The 24,433-nt window shown below is 49.2% G+C and overlaps 1 protein-coding gene across 3 annotated transcripts in view; it reads left to right on the top strand.

Moving 5' to 3' along the window:
- Positions 1-23,802, top strand: part of Pxdc1 (PX domain containing 1) — a 26,516-nt gene extending 2,714 nt beyond the window's left edge. The window contains exons 2-6 of one of the 3 annotated variants that reach the window (XR_003845391.1): positions 11,471-11,562; positions 12,303-12,420; positions 12,833-12,986; positions 20,601-20,712; positions 22,771-22,854. Coding sequence is in view for 2 of the 3 variants with exons in the window: in XM_029547618.1 (XP_029403478.1) it covers positions 11,471-11,562; positions 12,303-12,420; positions 12,833-12,892; positions 20,601-20,712; positions 22,771-22,888 (500 nt within the window). In the remaining variant the exon portion in view is untranslated. Of the gene's footprint in view, positions 1-11,470; positions 11,563-12,302; positions 12,421-12,832; positions 12,987-20,600; positions 20,713-22,770 lie in introns of all 3 variants that reach the window. The other 2 variants (XM_029547618.1, XM_021215857.2) reach the window with 2 other exon arrangements.
- The last annotated feature ends 631 nt before the right edge of the window (positions 23,803-24,433 follow it).

Genomic DNA, 24,433 nt, shown 5'->3' with positions numbered 1-24,433 from the left:
GTTTGAGGCCAGCCTGGTCTACAGAGTGAGTTCCAGGACAGCCAGGGCTACACAGAGAAACCCTGTCTCAAAAAAAAAAAAAAAAAAAAAAAAAAAAAAAGTGGTCAGAAGTGGGTGACTAGTGTGGAGGAAACCAAGGGCTATGAGAGCTGCCTTCAAGCATCTGAAGGGCAGGAAGAAGTGGGTTAGATGAACTGATGGAGCGGGCAGGGGTGGCTGGGGTGAGACGCAGTGGCTGACAACCTACTATGTGACCATTAGAACTGCCCATCCCTGGTGCCCGGTCCTAGCTGGTGCAAACCTCTTATGAGTGTCCACCTAGTACTCCCTAGATGAAATGAGGACAAACTCTGGGAGCAGTAGAGAGGTGACCCTGTATCATGATCATGGTTCTCCTTTCTCTGCTTGATTCTCCCCTAGTACCACCCTCAATTTCTTCCACAAAAACCACGAAGGCCCCTTTTCTTCCATTGATCCTTTCAAGTCTAGGGGAAAGTGGTGTGCCAAGTAAAATACCCCATAGTAACAAAAGAAGATTCTACTTCTTGTCCATGCAAATTTGTTATTTGCTTAAAAAAATCGTCCTTTCAAACTATCAACAGGGAAGGTATCCAGCTGTGTGGAGCGCTGGCAATTTAATTTCTGTCAGTCAGATTCCCAAGATTATTGAAATCTCTGGGCCGAGCTTGATTTCTGTTATCTGGTTTTCAGTAGAAAAGCTTCCCCGGGAGTAGGCTGGTAGTAGCTCTTGACACCCAGCAGAGTGGGGAGGCCATGACTCTACTTTGCATTTCTGAATCTTCACACAGTTGAAGAGGTGCCGAGCCCTCTCTGTGTCTTGGCTCCTGCAGTACTGCCAAGAGAGAACTAGATTTCCTTCTTCTTCTTCTGTGGTGTTATGCTTGCTGGATGTCCATAGCCTCTTTATGCGTCCTGGTGACACACAGGCAGGGATAAGGATTGCCCCTGTATGGGGTGCAGGCACCGTGCTGTTTGGATAGAGTAGTGCTGATCTCAGTCTTGCTTCTCCCCTGTAGATTGTTTATTACATGGAACCAGGTCTCTGCAGACACTAACTAGCAGCAAGTTGGTAGCTTATGACCCAGGGTCTTGCTATCCTCCAGCCCTGGGATGGGAAGATGGCTGCTTCCCGTGGACATGGTGTTTGGGTTGACAAGGTGTCCCCTCGCCCCCTCTTACTCCTCTGCTCTCTTTCACATGGGGCTGTGTCTTGCGTTTAAGTCCCCCGTGCTTTGTGATTCCCACTGCTTCAGATTCTGAGCAAGACCTCTCGATTTGTTTACATCTAGCGCATATGGGAAGGCCGGCGCTTAAGAGCGGAAATGTGCAAATGTTTCCTGTTGACCACGGGAGATTCTTGGGGGTATTTTGATCCTCTTTGTGGTGAGCACCCGGGGCAGAGCTGTGACATCTGAGCTGGCCCGAGCTGTGACATCTGAGCTGGCCCGGTTATCTCTGCTGCTTCAGATTCTATTCCAAAGTGGCCAGGTGAGCTTAGACGTTTGGTGGCTACATCTTGGGTTTACATTCATTTATGGGATCCCACATCGGCTGCCAGGCACCGTGCAGGTGCCGGGGGCAAGGGAACAATTAGCCAGCAACAGCTAAAACCTTGCACTAGCCTTTGGGTTACTGCATTTTGGCATTCAGAAAAAACAATGCCACATAAGCCACAAAAGAAGCAATGACGTTAGGGGGCAGGGAACATGTTTAGTTTTTTGGATTAAGGGGGTCAAGGATGATCTTACTGAGTTAGAGATTTGAAGGAAAAAAAAAAAAACCCAAAGCAGTAGTGTGGCCTGGGGCCTCCAGGCAGATAGAGAACACTTTGGGGTTGGGGGTTAGCAGTGGCGAGATCAGAAGAGCTGCAGTGGAGAGTGTAGGCTAGGGAGGTGGAGAGGCAGATGATGGTCAGCCATGCTCTGGGTCCTCACTGAGGACGCTGAGCCAGGCAGTTGATTCGGTATGAGTTGAACTCCAGCTGTTGTGCTGAGACGGAATAGAACAGGGAGACCATGGAGGAGATATGAAGGGTTACTGGGACCGGGCGTAACAGAGCAGGCGTGAGAAGGGGCCCGCACACTGGCCTGGAGGGGGATATCCATGGAGGCGCTGAGAGACTAGGGGTTGGTGTGTGGGGCACACAGCGCAAGCCCAGAGTTCTGGCGCACTGTGCTGCAGTGGAGTAGGAAGGACTGACTTGGGGGTGGGAGGACAGCCTGGAACGTGGCATTTAGCGGCCCAAATTGTCACGTGAACCTGCGCCTGGTGTTCCCGTCCCTGCTGTGTTCAGCTTCATCACCCATGCTGGGCACCTCCAGTGTACGGGGGACACCGTATCTTCCCAGACGCGAGAGAGCCTCAGCTGGGATAGTACCAGGAGCCATTGGACACGGACGTAGCCCCTGGCGCCACATCCCAGACCTGTGCTCTGGCCCCCTTTGTCTGACCCAGCTCTCCATCATATTGTCATCATCAGGAGAAGTGTGATGTCACCGGCAAACAGGGAGGACCAGCTGAGGCTCAGAGGCACCAAGCTGACTTTCTTAGCGAGCATGCTATAGGCCGGGTCTGGATAGCTGAGCAGGGTATGGAGTTGCCAGTTCTGCTTGGCTTTGGACGTTAGGATGATAGGATGCTGTCTTTGGCGTTTGCTGCAGCCTCCTCCCCACGTAGAGCTTCCCCAGGGTCATCCTGCCATCCTGTCTGGACAGCTTTCACGTCTTGGATTTGACCATTTCCTCTGACTCACCATTTATTTATTTGTTTGTTTGTTTGTTTATCGGCTCTTTCATGTGTAGAGCCCCCCACCCACTCCATCCTGTCCCGGGGTGCCTGCTCCTCTTCTCCCTCTCCCTCTCCCTTGTTTTGTATTTGTTCCCAGATCCCCGCCCTGCTGCCCACACCAGGCTCCACTCCGACACCCTCGACTCTCTTCTTCCATAAGTGATTTCTTGGCTGCCCTTGGTTTCCCTGAATCCATGCCATAGGTCTTGTACTATGGCCCAGCCCACCACGTCACGGGAGTTGCCTTTCCTAGCTGTAGATGGAACCAGTTAGAACTTACATAGCCGGTCCAGCTTCTTGCACCTGCGTCACGGCTTCTCCCACGGGATGCTGGAGTGAGAAGCTTGTCTCTTCTTCTCCACCAGGCCTCACTGTGGAGCCTGCGGGCAAGGCACCCCTGACCCTGTGCACTCAGGTGTCTGTGCACTCCAGAAACTTAGGTCCCTGCCATTTCAAAAACCAGTTTGGGCCTGATGATTCTCTGCTGCTTTGGCAGAAGTAAGAGGAGATCCACTCCCGCATTGTGCGTAGTCGATGGCAAGAGTAGCCACAATACGCATGCGTAGTAAGGCAGAGAGAATCAAAGACGAGGTACTTCTTCGCAGAACTCAGCTTGCAGCAAGCGAGGAGTGTGGGCCTCCACTTGGGAGGGTCCAGGGGACCTGTGTTTTGCTTGAGTGTCTTCAAAGGTGAAGGCCAGGCCATCACACCTTCCCCTGGGCCAGCAGCAGGCTGGGGACAACAGATTGAAGGCACGTGCTGTCATGAATTGGTACTGCCAAGGCACAGAAAGAAGGTTATAGTATGTTCATATTTCGTGTGCTCGTGATTGGACCCAGGGCCGTGCATTCTAGATACTCATTCCTCTTCTGAATTAAACTCTCAGCCCCACAGCGGCGCGGTTTTGGCATCTCTGGGTCACAGTATGCGTGCCCTGCCTGTTTTTCAGTTGTCATCACTTTAAAAGGTTGTGTTTTGTCCCTTCTCGTTCTGGAGAAGACCCCCCCCCCCCGAGAGCCCCTAGATCTGACATTTGTCCCCGCTGGTGGGAATACAGGAGGAAGCAGATTAGCCATGGTCCCGTGCTGTTCATTCCTGGCAGCCTCGGTGTCCCCTGGTCTGTGTGCGCACGTGCTACTGGTTGTTCTGAGGGCCGGTGCCTGTCCTCATCCTGCCCCCCCAAGTGGAGTGATGATGGCCACAAGTTATTTCTTGGAACTTACACATGCAAACTTGCCTCTCCCATTTGTTTGGAGAACAGACGGCCGCTTACCCTTTGCTGATGCGGAAAACATGTCTCTGTACTTGGACAGAACAGGGAAAGGAGGGGAGTGGAAGGGACTCTGCTGGTAGTGCCCTGCTGTTGCCTTTTCTGCGTGAGGACATTGAGGGCCTGGGAGATTGGGTAGCAAAGCAGGGGACACAGCCAGGTCACCATAGGAGGCCTTTGCTCCCAGACAGACAGGAGCTGCACTGTGCCTTGTGGCTTTCAGCCAAGTAGCCTAATCCTCAGGGTTTGGAATTTCTGCCTTCCTCCTCTTCCCCCTCTTCCCCTTCTCCTCCGATTTTCTAGTAAGCATATACAGTAATAGGTTTCATGGTGACAGTGCATACACATATTTTATTCTAATTTGCCTACTACACTGCCCTCCCCTGGCTTCTCTCTCTTTGCTGGCGGCTCATTCTTGATTTGATAGCAATAAGAACACCTGTGTGGCAAAATGGTGAGTTCTACTGAGTAATTGTAGCCACGAAGTGCCCAGCACCAAGCTAGGCACATGGAGTTGCTGGCTTTATCAAGCTGTCTGCCCAGAGTAACCCCTGTAGCCCCGGTAAAAGGGCTCTAGGCAGGAGAATGTAGAGGCCCGAGCATCCTACAAGGCCGACCCACCTAAGAGCCAGCTCACTGCTCCCAATGGCGCCCTTCGCAGGTGTGACCCCATCCTGCCCTGGCTCAGAGAGAAGGTACCAGGTCCCACAGTGGGACTGACTGGGCCTATGTCCTCACCGGGTCCCAGACCAGTACTTGTTGCTTGGTGTGGGTCAGACTTGAGAGCCTGGGGAATCCTGGGTCAGTGTGTGTGCCACTCCAGGAAACAGACTCGCCAAGCATGTAGTGTGCTTGCTGCCAGAACCGGCCCCGGGAAGCTGTGATCTCCTTATGCTCTGTGGGGCTTGCCTTTCTCTCTGCCTCAGCTCCAACTGCTGCACACCCTCCCCCAGCCTCGGGGCCTCTTGAGGACCTCCACACCACCATTTCTGTTCATCCTTCAGGCCCCCAACTACTGGAGTGAGTAAGGGTATCTGTGTTTTCCAAGGCCTGAGCCCTGCCCAACACGTGTGGTCAATGTATGCCTCCTGACCACCTTGTGGACAGCACACATGTTCAGGAGAGGCAGGGTTTCTGCACAGGTTTGGGCCATGGTATCCCCCAACCCGTGGTTTGTGAACTTCAGACAGTGTGCCCTGCCTGTGTGGAGGCGGTGAAAATGGGCAAATGCCTTTTATTTAAGCCCAACTGGCAGCTTAGTGGACCACACGGCTAGTATGAAAGATTTTAGGATTCATTCCCAGCACAGTAGGAAAAGAAGGACCAAATGAGTGGAGTTTTGTTTGTTTCGTTAAATAGGGTCTCACCCTGTAGCCTGCGCCAGCATCCTGAATGGCACTACAGGCATGTGCCACCATGCCTGGTTTGTGACTGGCTTCGACAAACTGCCTGAGTTCTAGGAAGGGCATTTTGCTTTAGGTTGGAGAAAAATAATGAACGGAGAGGAGGGGTTAGGAAACTGGGAGAAAAAAAAAATCATAAAGTCCCATTCTGATGCACTTTTATTTCCCACTTGGAGAAAACAGCTTGGCCCCATTGGGAGGCCCCTGCTGGGAGCAGGGAGCTCTAGAAGAGGAAGGAAGAACAGCTTCCTCCTGTGGGTTCCCAGGAAGTTCCTCCTGGCTCCACCCCTCCTGTGTTCTCCTTCCAACTTTCATCCTGGGAGAGACAAGAACAGGAAGGCACTTCTCCCCTTGGTCTCTGTGATCCCTGCACACACCTGGCTGTGCTCTGCTCAGTGGGACAGAAGGGAGGGGCAGGCCAGCCAGAGTTTGCCGGCATGTGGTAGGGCTCAAGGGAATGGTGTGTGTGTGTGTGTGTGTGTGTGTGTGTGTTCCCTGATGTTCTATCCTGTGTCAACACACACTTGCGCATGTGCGTGCCATACACACACACACACACACACACACACACACACACACTGAGTAACAGCACCGAGCAAAGACTCACTTGGGGTTTTCTAGGACTTTAGGACCTCCGCTGGAGGACCTGATCTCAGTCCCGGCTCTTTGAGTACCTGCTTAGAGGCAGGGTTCCTGCTCAGTATGAGTTCAAGGCCCCTGGTTGGTTCTATCCGTCACAAGCCAGCCCACAAGCAAGAAGGAGGGAAGGAGATATTTAGAAATGATTGACTGTTTTCCTAAAAAGAAGTAAAGTCTGTTGTTTCCAGAATTTGTGATGTATTCAGCCCTTCAGTGACCCCCAGCCCCAGTACCTCTCTCACAGCACACAAATACTTACAGTCAGCTTCTCCGAGCCCTGCGCTCCTGTGCACAGCGTGTTGATGGGCGCATTTGTTAAATGGACAAGAAGCCATTTCAATGCAGTTTGTTATTTGACCCCAACAAAAAGTTTCCCCCCCAGGGCGTCCTTTGTGGGGGATTCAGAAAGCTTCCTTCCTCTTAAGAGAGGCACATGCTATGGGCCATGAACGACGACCCTTAATGCATGTCTTCTCTGCTGACCTCTGCTTCATCTGCCCTTTATTAACCAGAATCCCTCTGCAGAGGAAACACTAATGGTAGAAGCGCTTCTCCCCCCCCCGCCCCCCCTCCGTGCCCCCCGCCCCCACCCCCCACCTCATCCCACCCCACCAAGTCTTCTGCAGAGGAAGCCTAGGGCATTTGTCAAAAGTATGGCGGCCCGGTTCTGTTTAACAGAGACATGGGACCTCAGACCCAGGTTGCCGAGGTTAGGAAACTAATTTGTTTATGCTTGCTTCATCGAGTTTTGGTTCCAGGAACAAAGCAGGTGTTTACTTTTGCTAAAAGCAGCTAATTATAAAACAACCGCAGACTATGTTCTTGTGAGGCTAAAGCCACACACCCCTGAGTGGAGGTGGGGACAGCTCTAGGCTGACTCATTTTTTTAAATAGGGTCTCACTCTGATGTAGTTCTAGCTGGCCTGGAACTCCCTGTGTGGACCAGGCCTGCCTCTAAGTCCTAAATGACAGGATTTAAGTAATGCACCACCATGCCCAATCAGGCTGACATTTAGTCCCACAATATTTATGTATTTGGGTTGCTGCAATATATATGATATTAATAATTTTTAAGCCTTTAACTTAACTGCTTGTACTACACTTGGATAAAATTCTTGTGTCACAAACTATGTGTTGGGAAATTTTAGAAGTTGAGGTTATGTGAGTAATTAAACTTTTTCATAAATTAGAAAAATTTCAGGGAGAACGAAGCCTTCTGGGTCAAATTCTTCCCTTGTTGAGTAGTGGGCAAAAATCATTTCTTTGAGTTTGAGAGATACCCTTAGGCTTATGTGGTGTGTTGGCACCCTCTGCTGGTCAACCTCAGAACTACTGCTTCCCAGTGACACTTATTTTTGAGTATATCTGTGCAGTCACAATTATCTTTGTCCACCTGCTGTATCGTATTGTTCATTACAATTTCAGATAACAAAATCATGTTAGACACTGTTTGGAAATCACAGATATTATGCCTGCCTCATTCGGGAGTAAAGCAGGTGTTTGCTTTTGACGAAACCAGTTAAACACAAACAAATTCTCTGTTCTTTTCTTGCAAGGCTAAATGCTTTAGGGAGAAAGGACCCCTGGGCAGTTCCATGACTTTTCTTAAACTACGAGTGCTATTTGGAATATCAGAACAATAAGCATCAGGCATCCCAAGGTTACTGTACTTAAAATACATTAAAAATTAAAGTTGAAAAGGTGGCATTTGGAAAAGCTAGTCTAAGCCTTTAAGAGCCAAATGACTTGAGTACCAAATGACTTGAGTACCAAGGCTTATCAGGTGCAATAGGAAAGGGTGTGAATGTGAGAAACTAGGACACTGGGCTAGAAACCTTCTTGCTTGGACCCATGGCTCCTGTCACCTGTTCCCGACAACTAAAGCAGAGACTCATATGTACTTGAAATTCACAGTTCACTAGGTTGTGAAATTGGCTGCCTCAAGAGACCGATTGTAGATGTTTTCCTATTGCTGTGATAAAACAGTGACCAAGGCAACTCATGGAAGGGAGAGCTGATGTGGCTTTAAAGCTCCAGATGGGGCGGCATGCCAGCCAGCAGCGGGCATGCAGCAGGAGCAGGGAGCTGAGAGCTCACGTTGCGAACCATAAGCAACTGGAAATAGTGTGGGTTTTCAAACTCTGAGACTGCCTCTTGTGACCCTCTTCCTCCAGTAAGACCATGCCTCTTAAACCACCTCCAAACAATGTCACCAACTGTTCAAACATCCAAGCCCATTTGAGGGCATTCTCGTTCAAACCAGCACGCTGATGGAAAGCAGCATGTGCTTCCCTCTCTGTTGGAGGCTGTGAACCCAGCCAAGAGGAACAGAGGTGTAACCAGGCTTTCACCACATCTTAAGAGCAAGATCAAAGCTCGTTGTTTGAGAATACGGAACAGGCGTTTCCACCCTGTACAGTGGTGTAGAATGTCCGTGCACTGGCCACAGAGAATGGCCTCCTACGTGCCACACTTTCAGAGAATAAACATAGTTGCTGTCTCGGTGTGATGGGCTCAGAATGAGGATTGTAGCTCTCAGAAAACAGAAGGCAGATTTGACCCTTTGAAGAAAGCAGCTCCCCGAGGAACTGGTGTGTGTGTGTGTGTGTGTGTGTGTGTGTGTGTGTGTGTGTGTTCTCTTTACAAAGAACTCCAAGGAGTTCTGACCGGGCTTGTCCTCTGTAGACTACCCTGTAGCGAGGAAGGATGCTCAAAGCAGCCTGCAGCAAGAATAGTACCTGCATCCTTATGTGTGCACACAACCACACCCTCTTAATGACAGTGATGCTGAGAAAGGTGTCTTGGAGAGAGAATTCTGTCACTGTGTGACTATCCTGAATGTATTTACACTGCTGTTACTAGGTGATATCTCTTATGGGACCAATGTCACATATGCCACATTGTGTCCAAAATGCCACCTGTCGTGTATCTCTCTCTCTCTCTCTCTCTCTCTCTCTCTCTCTCTCTCTCCAAAAATGTTTGAAATCTGTTTGAGGAGCTCCGGGCTTTGACGCCTCTGGCACTCTGGTATTTCTGCTTTTCTTTTCCTTTTTTTTCTTTCTCCGACAGGGGTGGGGCATGGCTTAGGAAGGGGTGTGTGGCCCAGTCCCTTCCTCTAGTTGGGGTGCTGTGCTTGAGAGCATGCTGCTGCAGTGTGTATGGAGCCAATCGCAGCCGACTCTGTCACCTCTGGGTCTTGCACATTCCATGCCTGACCACCTGTGGCCTCTATGGTTAAAGAGAGAAGGAGGGAGGGAAGATGGGAGGAGGGAGGGAAGATGGGAAGGGGGAGGGAGGGAAGGGCAGGAAAACACTATTCACAAGCGAGGCTATTTGCATACTTGGAGGCCTGGTGAGGGCAGGTCTGCCATGGACGTTGGAGACAGCCTAGCTGCCCTTTAGAAATGTTCTTTCGGGCTGGAGAGATGGCTCCGAGGTTGAGAGCACTGACTGCTCTTCTAGAGGTCCTGAGTTCAATTCCCAGCCACCCACATGGTGGCTCACAACCATCTGTAATGGGATCCGATGCCCTCTTCTGGTGTGTCTGAAGACAGCTACAGTGTACTCATATAAATAAAAATAAATAAATGTTTAAAAAGGAAAAAAAAGAAAGAAAGAAAAAGAAATGTTCTTTCATTACATCTGAAGACTCTCTGGCAGGAGCACCGAGGTTTGAGTTCCTCCTCATTTCAATCAGGTTGTTTTAGAAATTAGAAAATTTAGACATTTTGATTGTGGTCAGTTGTTGAAGGTAGTCAGTTGCCCCAAATCTTAGCACTTTATCTTTTGTTAACCAAACCAAACCAAAGCCGGAGAGAAACTTTTCAGGACTGACCATAGTTCTGGGATCTAGGTCTCTGGGGTTCTGCCGCAGATGGTAGGGGTTGTCCCATTCTGATAGACAGGTAGGTGATAGAGTCCGGGGCAAAGCCAGCAAACATCCCTTGAAAGCTGGCGGGAGAAGCTCAAGTGTGAAGTCTGACCTTTACATTACTCATGGGAGACAGAGGAAACTCCACATACGGCCTTGAGCTGTAAGATTTTTTAAAAATAAAATACCGCACAGCCCAAGAGCCCACCAGAGCCTGTGGTGACCACTCTCTGGTGCCCATAACAAGTCCCGATGCTTGGGTTCCTGGAGAGGGCTGTGAGCCACACCCACATGGGTTTTCCCTGAGATCTATTTTTCCTTCTGAACATTGCATTTACATGCCTTGCCTAAATATGGGCTCCATTTACACAGGCCTTGTGGCCTGGGCAGTTGTCATTGGCAGAGTGTGTCCTTTCCTGTGTTACTTGGGGTAATGGATTCTGGGTCACCCATCCCCCCTTGTGTGGTCATCATAGTGGTGGCAACTGAAGGGGTTTCTGGCTAAGCCCTGTTGTGTCTAGGTTTTAGTGGCACGGCCCCAGGATGTCCCACTGCAGGGGATCTTACACCGCATTCTACTTCCACTGTCATTTGTGTGTGTATGTGACAAGGGTCGCAGCAGAATCATACATTACTGATAGGCTTCTCAGGGGAAGGTTAGCCCAGGACCTTACAGGTTAGCACTTGACACAGGAGACTGAGCAGGTTCTAAATCTCCCTTATCTGGGGCTTTGTTTCCCATGCTTTCAGGTCAGAAGTTCTCAAAATAAACAATTCCTACGCTTCAAATTGCATGCCATTGCCGAGGAACACAAGGTTAAGCCATCCCGTCCCACCCTGTCTTCCCTGGGAGGAGACTGGTTCCTTTGTCTCGGGTCTCCGCCCTGTATATGCCACCTGACTGCCAATCATTAGCAGCAGTCTCGATTATCGGGTCTCTCATGTTTGGGTATCTCAGTGCTCAGGGTTCTATAAGCCCACTTTTGCTTAATCCTGGTCATAAAATGGGAGATGCTATGCTGGCCATTCTGGCACGCAAAGAGATGCTATGAAGCCCTGCTTCAAGAGAAGAGGTGGATAGTCGCACCTAAATGAGGAAACCAAAACCCACAAATGCAGGCAGAGGGGTCTGCAGTCTACAGTAGAGGGTGTCATCTGTCTGTGAAGTTGTGAAGGCAAAATTCATGGTGGCTTTCCCATCTCAGTTTAAACAGCAAAAGCGACAGCCATGGGTACAGCTATGACTTGGACTGAATCAGGATGCTAAAGGCTTTGTCTTCTTGGGTGCTGCTCTGTCTGTGGTTGCAAGAATTCACGGGAGACACTGAGATGTGTCTTCCTTAAGAATTAAGGACATTTTGCTGTGGAAGGTGACCTTGGGGTGGTGTTTTCATTGAGGGACACCTGTTGTGCATCTGTTACATATTTCGTCATAGGCTGCTCACCTAACTGACTTTGCCATTTCCGTCTCTGTTCTAGGACTGCTCGCCATCAAGGGTGCACATGACATAGAGACCAGGCTCAATGAGGTCGAGAAGCTGCTGGAGACGGTCATCAGCATGCCGTGTAAGGTGAGTAGGGAGGCCAGAGTGGCCCGTCACCGCGAGCCTTAAAGACAGCTCCCTGCATCTCACTCAGTGATTCGTTCCCAGAAGTCCCGGCGGGCCATGGAGGGAAGGGAGATGTCTGTGGGACTCCTTGCTGGAGTCCTTTCTCTCCTGGGGACAGAGTGGAAGGAGAGCCATGAGGTGTGAAGCAGGAGGGGACAGAGGCTTCTCCTAAAGCAGTGGCCTTTGCTCTCTTCCCTCTCCTCGGATCCCCCTTCTTGCTTAGGTTTAGAACAGGCACTGGCAAGCCAAGGGCAGTGTCAGCATCCACACTGCCAGCTCGGCGTTCAGTTACATTTCTCCATACACTGAGTGTGAGCTCGATGTGGGAAATAAGAACCCGGAGGGTCAGGCAGAACTCCTTAGCTCTTAAAGGTTCTTATAGGAAAATGGGGCACATAGAAGCAACCCAGCAGACAGTAAAGGAGAAAGCCGGGTATAATATGCCAACTTTGTGCCAAGCATTCCGCCGAGCCACCTGCCCTAGCGAGAGGCCCTGCCTGTAGCCACCTCGAAATAAAGAAGCTACAATGATCCAGTCACTGGACACAGGCCATCAAGCAGTCCCTGCACAAGTCTAGGACGGCCTCCTGAGCGTCACATCAGTTGGGGGTCACCTCAGTGCAGAAACACCACCCCAGCACATACACGGGAGACCTGCTGTGGAGAGCTCTGTTATCAGTAATCACTGTGTTTATCCCCAGTATTCCAGGTCTGAGGTTGTACTCACCTTCTTTGAAAGATCGCCTCTGGATCAGGTGTTAAAAAATGATAATGTCCATAAGATCCAACCCAGCTTTCAAAGTCCTGTTAAAATATCAGGTAAGAGCCTCGATGAAGGTGTGGGAGGACCGTGGCAAAGGTGAGGGAAGACTGTGCTTAGTGGCTGTGGTTGCAGGGCCTTTCCAGTGTGGCAGTGGGGTGGGTGGGCTCAGCCTCCACCCTTGGGCTCCAGAAGGCCACTTCCCTGGATCAGAGAAATGGTCCCCGAGTTCTTACTAAGCAGAGTTAAGTGCCTTCCACTTGGTGATGCCAAGTGTGTCATTCTTACTTCCAAAGGGGTTAATTTGACATATTAGTTAGAATTTCCTTAAGAAAGAGTATAACGATGATGAAAATATTAGGGAGGCATTCTTTTAAACAATATTTATGATTTTAATTTTGTGTCTGTATATGTGTTTTGTCTGCATGTCTGTAGTATGTATATTTACATGTGTGTGCCTGGTGTTCACAGAGGCTAAAGAAGGCACTGGAGCTCTCAGAACTGGAGTGGTAGACGGTTGTGAGCCACCAGGTGGGTGCTGGGAACTGAGTGTGGGTCTTCTGGAAGAGCATCAAGTATTCTTAACTGCTGAGCATTCCTTCAGCCCCAGGAAAGCATTTCTGAGGTAATGACTGGAGCCAGTAGGCCGGCCTGCGGAAGTGAGGGAGCCCCTTTGAGGTGGTGTTGAATTTGGCTATTGGCTTTAGGGAAGCTTTTTAGCTATGGTACTGTTGGTATTGATACTGTACTGGGCCTTCTAGCACCGAAAGTCAGTCACTTTAGGGGGAGTCGCCACCGTAGGAGCCACAGAGGAAGGAAGGAGCCCCGCGGCCTGCATGCTGTCTTCCTAAGAGCCGGCTATACTTGTCCAGAGAATTGTATTTTTGTGTATTTTTGTTTCATTTTTCGTTTCTTCGGGAGGCTAACCTTTAACTCGCTATTTAGCCCAGGCTGGCCTTGAACTCACAACAGACCTCCCTAACTATGTCAGCCTCCTCATTATTGGAATTATAGGCATACACCACTTGCGGTGTGACTTTGGGCCACGGTGCCGAGGAATACTTTGTAGGAAAAAGAGCTCATCCTGGTGGCCTCTAGGACTGGGTTTCCCCGGGCAAGGCTTAATCATCTGGTGGCCTGAAGGGTTACAGTCAGCTTACAGGAGGAAAGGGAAGCGTGAGAGGGGATCCAACACGGCCTGACTTGTGGAAACGAGGGGAGAGGTTTGGTGGCCCTTGTCCATCTTCGCCTTTCTGAATGGCGAGCAGCTGATGGAACAGGCGCTCAGAGCCATCTGTGGGAGGAGTAAGGAGAGGGGGGACGACTGGCAGGGACAGAGTGAAGATGCTGCTGTGTTTTTGCCATTCAGGGATGACAATCACAGTTGTGTGCATGAACTAACGGGGTGTGTGGGTTCTGGGACCTGGGGTGGGAGAGCCCTTGATTGTGAGTGCACATGGTGGGCGGTCCATCTGGGCGGTTCATTGTGTAGGAACTTCCTGGTTATCTCAGAGGAGAGCAGGCAGTTTAAGGGCATATGGGGACTTTTGTTAACTGGACTTTTGTTTTGAGCTCTAGAACCTTCTATCCAGCTGATTGCATGTAGTGAGGCTGTTTATCTGGGTTGTCTGAACAACGGATGACTTTTGATCTCGTCATATCATCTCCAGATCCTGGGTCTCCTCCACTGGACCCTGGCCAATGTTTGTGCTGTGACCCTCAAGGGTCAACAAGGCAAACCCTCCCTCCCACTGTCATTCCCTTCAAGACTTCCCATATAGGAAACAGATGTTCATGGTGGAGACCTACTCTGACCTTCTTCTTCCCTTGGCGGATTTCTTCCTGCACTCTGGCATTTGGAGAGTTGGCGGGTGCCATGGAGTTGCCACAGATTCGCCTCTCTGGGGATGCTGATATATCAAGCCTGAGCCTTGCGAGTCCTGCCTTTTCTCTTTGGATGTTGAGGCTGTAGGTGGTGAGGGCCCCACCAGATGGCAGCAGGCACTGGTTGTACTGAAGGAATCTTGTCAATATTCTGGTGCCTTGGCAAGTATAAGCCACTCAGACTTAAGCATTCATTCCTGTGTTGATCTAAAAGTTTATCAAAACCCAAGCGCACACGGATGCAGTGCAGCCGTGACTACGTAACACAAAGAAAACAGAGGTCTCAACTTTGCCCGGTTATGCTAGTAGAACCCATAGATGTCATCCACAGAAGTGGGTTGTTCCCATCAAGGTTTGGAAGGGAATATTTTTTGTTGTTGTTCATTAATCCAGTATCCATTCAGTTTTAGCCATAAGTTTTACTATATAGAGGTAGACAAGTCATCCAGTTAACAAAAGGATATTGTTTATGCTTTTGTTCTGTTGTTGGAGTAAACTGAAAATATAATGCCAGGGAGGACTGAGAAGGTAGGAAGGCTGTACTGTGAATGCTTCCAAGGCTGGTTAAAGATCTGCAGAAGAAAGGAATCAGGAGATTGATGACCTGAAGTGTTAGTGACAAGTTAGGAAAATCACCATTACAACACCATGTACACTAACTGGGAAATGTTGCAAAATATATCCATTGATGGAGATAAGCTAAGACCAATGTGGGAAAGTTCAAGGAAAAACAGGGTTTGCACAGTATCTCAGAGACCTTGTTCTCTGAGATATCTGTTAATGGCAAAGAGAAAGCAAGCTACCCGTCCCGGTTTAGCATCTCCAGTAGGCCTGTGCACACCGTGCAGCACACACATGCACACACGCAGGCCCCATAGTTTCACAGAGGGGCACTCAACATGCCCTGTGGGGTTCCTCCCAGTGACATATCATCACCGAGTTCTAACTGCCTGGACATCCAGCTCCAGAAAGAGTTGTAAAGAAGCTCACCTGAATTCCTCACAAGGCCTTCATGACAAACAAGAACAGACCAGAGCAATCGGAGTCTATCAAGGTGGCTCAGCACAGCAGAGTTCTGGATTGCATCTGTAGCAGAAGAAAGCAGCAGTAGTGAGATATTAGAGAAACTCTGTTGAAGGGGCTTTACACTCAGTAGCATCGTCCCTTTGGTAGTCCCTGGAGTGATGAGGGACCCTAACTATATGACGTATTGACAATAGGGGGGCTGCTAAGGGTCATGTGGGAGCCCTGTCTGTGTCTTCATGGCTTACCTGAAATTCTAAAGTTAAGTTTAAATTAGACCCTACAGGGCAGGATCACAGGAGCATGAAAGCATCTTGCAGTCTGGAGAATGGCTCAGTGACAGAGCCATTGCCTAGCAATTCGAGACCTTGAGTTTGATCCTTGCACAGGGCATGGGGTTAACCTGAAAATGAACTGTTTTAGAGCTAGGGATGTGGCCTAAAAAAAATTAAACTAGCTAGTGGTTTTTGCTGTGGGTTGTAAACTGACATGTGAGGAGGAATTCGTATCTTAAGTTTGTTTGAAAATGGGCTGCGGACACTGTAATATTTCTTTAATTATAACACTTTCTTCGGTTTCTTAATTATTATTCTTGTGTGACAACATGTGGAAAATCATCACCAAGTGTCATGGTAATAATTAGTATTAAGACTTAAGTGTTTGTTAGAGTCTTCAGACAATGGCAGCTGAGCCCTTAGGATAAGCAAGCAGAATGAACCTGTTCTCCAGGCACAGGTAGCAGAAACGGGGTTGGAAACAGCTGTACTTGGGGTCAGTGTGCTTACCTGCTAATGTTGTGGGTTACCAGCAGCGCAGCAGTATGCCGTCTCATAATATGAACATCAACAAGGCCTTACTGAGCTTGAAGGCACAAGTCCTTGCTTGGTCCACACCACTTCCGTTGGTTTCTGTCAGTAAAGACACAGCTTAAAGGAGAAAGGGTTTATTTTGACTTCCAGTTTAGAAGGGATACAGCCCATGGTATGGAGGAAGGCATGGTTGTGGGGGTGTGAGACAGCTGGTCACATTGTACCAAGTCAAGAGGCAGAGTGGAAAGGAAGTGGAGCCAGGCTCTCAAACGACAAACCCGCCCCTAAGTGACTCACTCCAGCGAGGCTTCCCTTCTAAAGGTACCCCAATCTTCCAAAGCCGCACAACTGGCTGGGGATTAAGTGTGCAAACACACAAACCTATAGGGGACATTTCACACGCAAGTCACCGCACCACCGTCCGGTAGAGACCGATCTAATAGTAACTTCCCATTTGGGAGGCAGTTGATCAGTGTGTAGGTGGCAACTGGGGAGGCAGTGCTGCAGGACTATTAGCAAAGTGGTCGTTTTAAACTGATGGCCCCTGCAGGGTAGACACACGATAAGCTCAGGTTTTCCTTACTGTAAATTTCAGACAAACCTTCTGTCTTAGTCAGGGTTTCTATTCCTGCACAAACATCATGACCAAGAAGCAAGTTGGGGAGGAAAGGGTTTATTCGGCTTACATTTCCAAACTGCTGTTGATCACCAAAGGATGCAGGACTGGAACTCAAGCAGGTCAGAAAGCAGGAGCTGATGCAGAGGCCATGGAGGGATGTTCTTTACTGGCTTGCTTCCCCTGGCTTGCTCAGCCTGCTCTCTTATAGAACCAAGACTACCAGCCCAGAGATGGCACCACCCACAAGGGAACCTCCCCTCTTGATCACTAATTGAGAAAATGCCTTACAGCTGGATCTCATGGAGGCATTTCCCCAACTAAAGCTCCTTTCTCTGTGATAACTCCAGCCTGTGTTAAGTTGACACAAAATTAGCCAGTACACCTTCTTAGGTTTTGAAGTGACTCTTCTTAAGGCATTGTTTTTAAGTGAATGGAAGAAGTGAAAATATAAACTGTCACAGAGCCGTTGTTCCAGTGTTAGCTCAGGCATAGGAAGAGCCATGCGTGTCAGGCTAGATTTTGAGCCTGTCATGGTACCCGCTTTTGGGTTTGTGATTCTTGGTGAGCCATCCCTCTCCACGCTGGTTTGGAATGGATGCACTGAAGGATTATAGACTCCACCTGTGTGCTCAGGAGAGTGGTGGCTCAGTGGGATGAGGGTAACCTGGGGATCCATGAGGAACCCAGGGCTTCTGGGGGATTATCTTTGGTGAAATACCAGCAATTTGACCAATATCCCTCTGCGGCCTGGATCTAGGACTTTGAGAGACTGGAGACCAATACACTTCAGTGTCCTCAGGGCCGTGCTGGCCTTAGGCATTCTTTGTCATAGACGTCTGAGGAGTGACTTGTTCCAAATCTATTCTGGGAGGACCAGTAAAGATTCCACATCCTTGACACTGCAGTTCACATTTAGCAAAGATTAGGCATGCAGATAGCTTCAGGAGTTTGCACAGAAGTGTCTTGCATCCCAGGATTCCCTTGGTAGAAGAGAGGAGGAGACTTGGGCTGTCAGTTATCAGTGTGGAGGCTGTACTGGGGCTGCCTGCACTTCCTCAGACAGACAGATTTGGGTCACAGTTAATAAGAACAATAAAGAAAGTGTCTCTCTGCTGCCACACCCTCTGAGTGGGGAGGCGAGAGAATCGGAACTTGTGTGGGGCTCGGGGATTTTTCAGTCTGACGGCTCACTTCCTGAGCATCTTTCCTTTGCTCTTTGTATACAGAAATGTCGCTGACCTGAGTTCCCAGACTCCTTACTTACTTATTGGTTTGCTGAGTCCCTCCCCGGTGCTGCACACTGCTGTGTGGAGGAGCAGGGAAGAAGGCAGGGGTGGGTGGGGGGAGCCAGAGCTGAAATTCCATGAGTGTGACTGACTGAGGAAATGTGCTGCAAGAGAGCCATGGCACATGCCAGCTCCTGCTGCAAGAGAGCCATGGCACATGCCAGCTCCTGCTGCAAGAGAGCCATAGCACATGCCAGCTCCTGCTCCAGGAGACCCATGACTCGTGCTAGTCCCTTCTCCAGGAAACCAGACATGCGTTTCAGCAAGTCCTCAGCAAACTGACGAATAGTCGTCTTGTGAGAGTGGAGAGGAAACCTATTTTTCTTTATTTCTTTCTGACTTGTTCCCTAAAAATTCTCTGCCTAAGGACAGAAGTCCCCAAATGCCCAGGAAGGTGAAAAATAATCAGGAAGTGATCATTTTCATCATGAAAAAGCAAATGTATCTACTCAGGGATAATTACACTGTGGTCCAGTGGGGAGAAGGCTAAGATGATCCTTTAGAATCAAAGCATCCGATATCCAGTAACCCTTAGGATGGGGACAGATGCTCTTATTGGCTGTGTGGGCCTGTGGAAGAGGAAAGGCTAAAGTCAGCTGTGTCCGTAACCTGAGGATGCGATCCTGTGGACTAAACATACCCAGAATGTGTGGTCTGTGTTTAGTGTGTCTTTTAGGCAAGACCCTTGCTGGAGAGGACTTCAGAGGTGGTCCTGAGCATGGAGCTCTGCTGCCTGAGAGCCAAGGACTGGAGATGAGTGAGGCTCACAGAGAAGGAGGATTCAAGATGGCAACCAGCCTGATGATCTCCTGAGGGAAAGGAGAGTCAGTCCCTTCTGCACTAGGTTCTTTTTTTTTAACAATTTTTTGTTGTTGTTGTTTTATTTTTTTGTTTTTCGAGACAAGGTTTCTCTGTGTAGCCTTGGCTGTCCTGGAACTAACTTTGTAGACCAAGCTGGCCTCGAACTCAGAAATCTGCCTGCCTCTCACACTAGGTTCTTACACAGTCGGCTATGTCTGTGGGTCCAGAGTCTGGACATTATAACAATGATCTACATATCATTTGCATTGCACCAGGTATTATAAGTGATCTAAAGATGACATAAAGCCTAGAGGGAGAATAGGTGGAGATTCTAGAAACATCACCCCAGTCTGCATTAGAGATTTAGACATCATGGGTTTTGATATTCAAAGACAGTGTCTGTAACTAAATGGATGCTTGCTTTCTGTGACGGGATCCAGGACATCGTGAGATGCTAGAATGAGTTAAATCCTTGGACATTCTCAAACGTGAAGGTTTCCTGTAGAAGAGAAGAGTCCCAAGGCCACAAGGCTGCAGTGAAAGCTTCTAGCTTGGTGCCAGCCACTAATCCACCACGTCAGCTCTTTCAGCCACAGGAGAGCCCTTGTAAACTAACTGCCAGTGTAGACAAAGGAAGCTGCTTTTGTTTGTTGAATTTTCTAAAGTACCCACATCTGTGCTTATTGGGGAGAATATATATATATATATATATATATATATATATATATATATATATATATATTGACATAGAGTCAGCGAGCCACTCATTTAAAACACAATCTGATCTCATCGATGCAATGCTTAGCCCCACCCAGGATGCAGATTCTGTCAGCCCTGTCTCAGCCACAGGCTAGAGCTCAGAAAGGACAGGGAAATGGTGTGATGTCACATGTCACAATGGTGGATAGAGCCTGCCTCAGACTTGTGCCCAGTCCTCCGTCTACTTCCCTCCAGCCTCCACTGTAAACCCACGGGCAGGGCACACGTGGAGGTGCTCAGATACCAGAGGATCTTGCTTCAGGGAGAGACACACTGATCCTGTGGTACTGGTGTCAGCATCTCCGTCTGCCTGTCTGAACACTAGAAGGATTCTCTGGGTATCGGGGGAGAGAGCTGGGGACAGAGGGTGACAGGGAAGGGGGAGACTGATACAAGCTTCAGTTCTAAAATTTTATTTTACAATTTCATACACACACACACCTTTTCTTTACAAGTTCACCCTCCTATTTTCATGCCTTTTAATTTTATTTTTTAATGATGCACTATATTTAGAGTTGCTGTTGTGACCATGGGTAGGAGGTTATTTATTGAGCAAGGGCAACTTGACTCTGTCTACACTGTTGAGGAATGTTACTTCCCCTTTCATGGTCCCCATTAACTACTGATAGACCCTCAGGAAAAGGTGGGACCTTATAAGCCAGTCTTCTGTCCACAACAGACTGTCACTGAACCCAATCTTGTGCAGAAGACACTGTTGCTGTGAGTTCTTGGGTACAGCCGCTATGTCAAGTCCAGAAGACAGCAGTTCACAGCCCTCCTCCCCACCCTCCAACTCTTACGTTCTTTCTGCCCCCTCTTCCACAATGTCCCCTGCGCTTCAGAAGGGGTGATTGTAGATATCCTGTGTAGACCTGAGTACTTAGCAGACACTAATCCTCAGCACCGTGTCCAATTATGAGTTTGTGTTGATAACTGCGCACCGCAAAGGGAAACGTTGCTGGCCCAGGCTGAGAGCCGCCGATCTATGATAAATCCTGAAACTTTAACCTTAAGTACTGACCTCTCCTGAATACTTACCTCCTGGCTTTGGTTTTCAGAAATCATGAGGTCCAATGGATTTTGTTTGGCAAACACAGAGACAATAGTCATTGATCACAGCATACCCAACGGGAAGGACCAGCTCCTGGATGCAGATTCCACAGAGCATTTGTGAGTGCACGTTCTCTAATGCATTTTCATACAAGGGGTTGAAAGCTGGTGGTGTGTGAAATGCTCTACAGCAGTGGTTCCCAAGCTTGTCAATGCTGCAACCCTTTAATACAGTTCTTCATGCTTAATACAGGTCCTCACGACTCCAAACAGAATATTATTTTCATTGCTAATTCATAACTGTAATTTTGCTACTATTATACAGGATATCTGATATGCAAGCCCTATGGAAGAGTCATTCGACCCCCAAAGGAGTCTCGAGCCACAGGTTGAGAACAGCAGCAGACTCTGCCAGTTTGGGTGTTTATTTTAAACATTTATCTCATCATCTGGCGAGAGTTTGGTTAATTGATCTAGGGGAGGAAGAGTCACCCAATCACTAGATGTGACTAGGGGCATTCAAAAGTTGCAAAAGTCCAGGATCTAGTTTGTGTTGGCCCAGAGGTGTGAAACACTGTATTCTGGTCCAGGATCCAGGATCTAGATCCCTCCACACTTCCTGGACCTGGACTGTGACACATGTGTTTGTCTCACAAGTTGATGGGTGATCCATTAAAACCCTAGTCTGTGACTACTGAGCCTTGGTGACTGATAGCTGGACAGCCAAAGGCCACTCACTGTTGCCTGCATTCTACCCTCCTCTGCAATGGAACGTCTCACTAGACTGTGCTATACAGTGTCTGCCACCTAGAGGCCAGAAAGAGCTGAGACCTGCATGCTTGGCTCCGGCCAGTTGGGAGGTCTGGCTTTGTTGCTAGGTGTTCCTGGGGACAGAAAGGGGTCTCAGGGTATGTTGTAGAGGCAGACCTAGGCCCTGTAGCAGCTGGTGATATGAAAAGGTCTCCATTTGACTCCTCTACCATGACAGTCTCTGGCCAGCTCCATCTCACACAAAGCTGAAGGGCTTTCCTTTTGTTAACACTCATTCAGTGTGCACCAGCGTGCTATCCCTACCAGCCAGAGGTCCCCCAAGAAACCACATGTGGTGGGTGCAGCATCCCATGGAATCTTGGCTAGGCATGCCTAGAGGTTAGGCAAGCCAGGGGAGTGCTCTCCCCACACAGTTTCTCTCCATATTCTTATGCATGCTTCTACTTTCGTTCTGTGAAAGTTCTTCATTGTTCCCAACAATTTCACAGAACACGCATCAACCTCCCCCCAAAAGTAGGCTGTTGAACACTCAGAGACTGGAAGGCTAGTGGGGCACGTGATGCTTGCCATGTAGCCCTAGGCTGGGAGTAGTGGCTGGAGTGTAATGGAGACTCTGCAGAGAACATCCAAATTTGACCTAGAAGGAAGATGGGCGCCAGTGAGTGGGCACTGAGGGAATGGGGCAGGAGGGTCAGCAGGAACCCTGGCAGTGTTGATCCTGAGGCCTTTGGAGGTTCTTCCTCCAGTTTCTTTCATTCTATCTTCAGGACATTCTCTGGTCTGAGGGGAGGTGATGAAGGCAGAGTGGGTACTGAGTGGGAAGTTCAGGATGGTCCTGTGTGCATACCATGCAAGCTCTCCATACCTGCACAACTTTCATCCTTCAGAGCCTGAGTCATCCTGGATCAAACCAGGCTTGGCCACCAGGTAGAGCCTTCCTCCATGACCATAGGGAGGTAGAGCCTTCCTCCATGACCACAGGAAGCCTCCCGTAGTGTCCCTCCCTGGTGTCCTTGCAAGCTCCCGAGGGTACATCACCCACACCCGCCTGTCCACTGCTGATCTCTAAGCTGACACAGGGCCTGGCACGGAACAGGAGTCAGAAGATCACTGCAAATAAAGGAAGCATGAAGGCCCCACTACCTTACAGATGCAGAAAGTAGTTGCCAAGATGGCAAATCTCAGAAGCGTTGACTGGGTAGTACCACCCACTTAAACTAGCTTGTGTGTTCACAGTTCTTCCCACGTGTCTGCTGCAGGCCTGGATGTCCCTTGTTGATGTCCCTTGTCCCCTCCTATAGATCCCGGAGCCCTCAGTATCATTGCACTGCCCCGGCTACCTCTTGTCCTCTCTTTCTTCTCGCTAGGGTTCCATACAGTGGCCTTCACCTCTGTCGTCTCTTTCAGGTTTGAGAATGGTGGTGAGTTCACCTCAGAGCTGGAAGATGGTGATGACCCAGCGGCTTATGTCACCAACTTGTCCTATTACCATCTGGTTCCATTTGAGACGGACATTTTGGACTGAGCCTCTCCACCGGGCCTTCTCTGCCTCCAACCTCGACTGCATGTCCTCATGCTGTCTACTGTGCCCCCACCCAGGGCCAAAGCTACTGCTCAGCCTGGGCCTCCTAGGGTCCTGAGGTTCAGCAGGCCTGGGTGTCTAGAAAGCGGAGGCACAAGGGTTCTCGATGACCACAGGCAGCACTGAGGGGCCTTCTACCTGCGCTCAGCCCCGCCAGCCTGCCTCTTCTGGGATGCCAGGCCAGGCTTCCTCTTGGCTCACTGCCGACTTGGGGAGCATTCCTCTTGGTCACATGGCCCTGACTCCCCACTCCTCTTGTGTGTCAAAGGCACAAAGCATTTCAAGAGGATTTTTGCTAAGTTACCAAGTTCTGGACCTCGTGGACTTCCCTAAGAAGGATGTGTGGCTCTTTTTTATTTTTGTCTTTACAACTGCTCCCTGGAAACTGGGTTTGGGGTGAGCCGGAAGGAGTGTTTACACAACATCAAGCCTGGAGAAGATTGCTGGCTTCAGGGAGGGGAAAGCATTCACGGTCCTGTGCTTATGAACCTGATGTAAAGTTTTCTTCCAGAGAAGAGAGCGTCCTCCTCGCTGCCAGCACCTGTCAGCTCTTCTGCCAGGTGGTGATGCGGTCACCACTGCCTAGGGTGCTCAAAGTCCCTCCCCTGCTGAACTCAATGGCACAAGTGCCAGGATGGATCAGAAAGGAAGGGACGGGAAGGAAGGAAGGGAAGCTTACAGCTTGGACTACAGAAGGTCTGGGTCCTGCGAGCTCATGTCCTTCCTCACTGTGTCTACTAACGACCAGCACTTGCTAATGTAAATAATAGTAAATTATTGAGAATTCTAATTCTTTTACACAGTCTGTTTTTAATCTATTTTAATTAAATAAAATCTATTGCTCTACTTTGATCTAGTGAGGATGTTTGTGTCATTTTATCCCCTGCCTAGGGACAAGAGAGAAGGTAGACGATGACTCTTAACCCCAGCCCCACCCCCCCTCCATCCTGAGACCTGACTCTAGCACTCTTCCTGACACACTGGTATTTAGGAAATGTGTTCTCACCCCAGGGAGAACTATTCAAACCAGATAGTAGGCTTGCTTTCATTTGGACTCAGGGGTTTCCCCTTCTCTGAGTCCTCTTTGGCAGTCACAGGAAGTGTCTCTGGTGACCCAGAGTTACAATACAAACAGTACTTCCGTGGATTTTGCCTTCCAGCTGTGTCCAACTTAATGCATCCTGCTTTTCATATATGCTCCTGAAGGACTGACTGGGGTCCACCAGTGTAGTCTTTGTTATCTTACCAAATTAAGAGCAGTACAAAGGTAGTTTCCCTTAGCAGTTAACATTGAAGCCAGTGTTTATGATCTCCCAGGCCTTCAATCCCAGCACTAGAGAGGCGCGTGTGTGTGTGTGTGTGTGTGTGTGTGTGTGTGTGTGTGTGTGCTCAGTTAATTCCAGTCTGTGTTTCGGTGCTCAGTTGGATGGGTCTTTTCCATTGATCACATTCTATAGACATTCTTCTCAAACCAGCATTTGGCCAGGG

The sequence above is a fragment of the Mus pahari genome, chromosome 16 (genome assembly GCF_900095145.1).
Source record: "Mus pahari chromosome 16, PAHARI_EIJ_v1.1, whole genome shotgun sequence".
NCBI classification, from domain to species: domain Eukaryota; kingdom Metazoa; phylum Chordata; class Mammalia; order Rodentia; family Muridae; genus Mus; species Mus pahari.
Note: the sequence above shows the minus strand (reverse complement) of the source record. Positions and strands in the feature narration are given on the sequence as shown.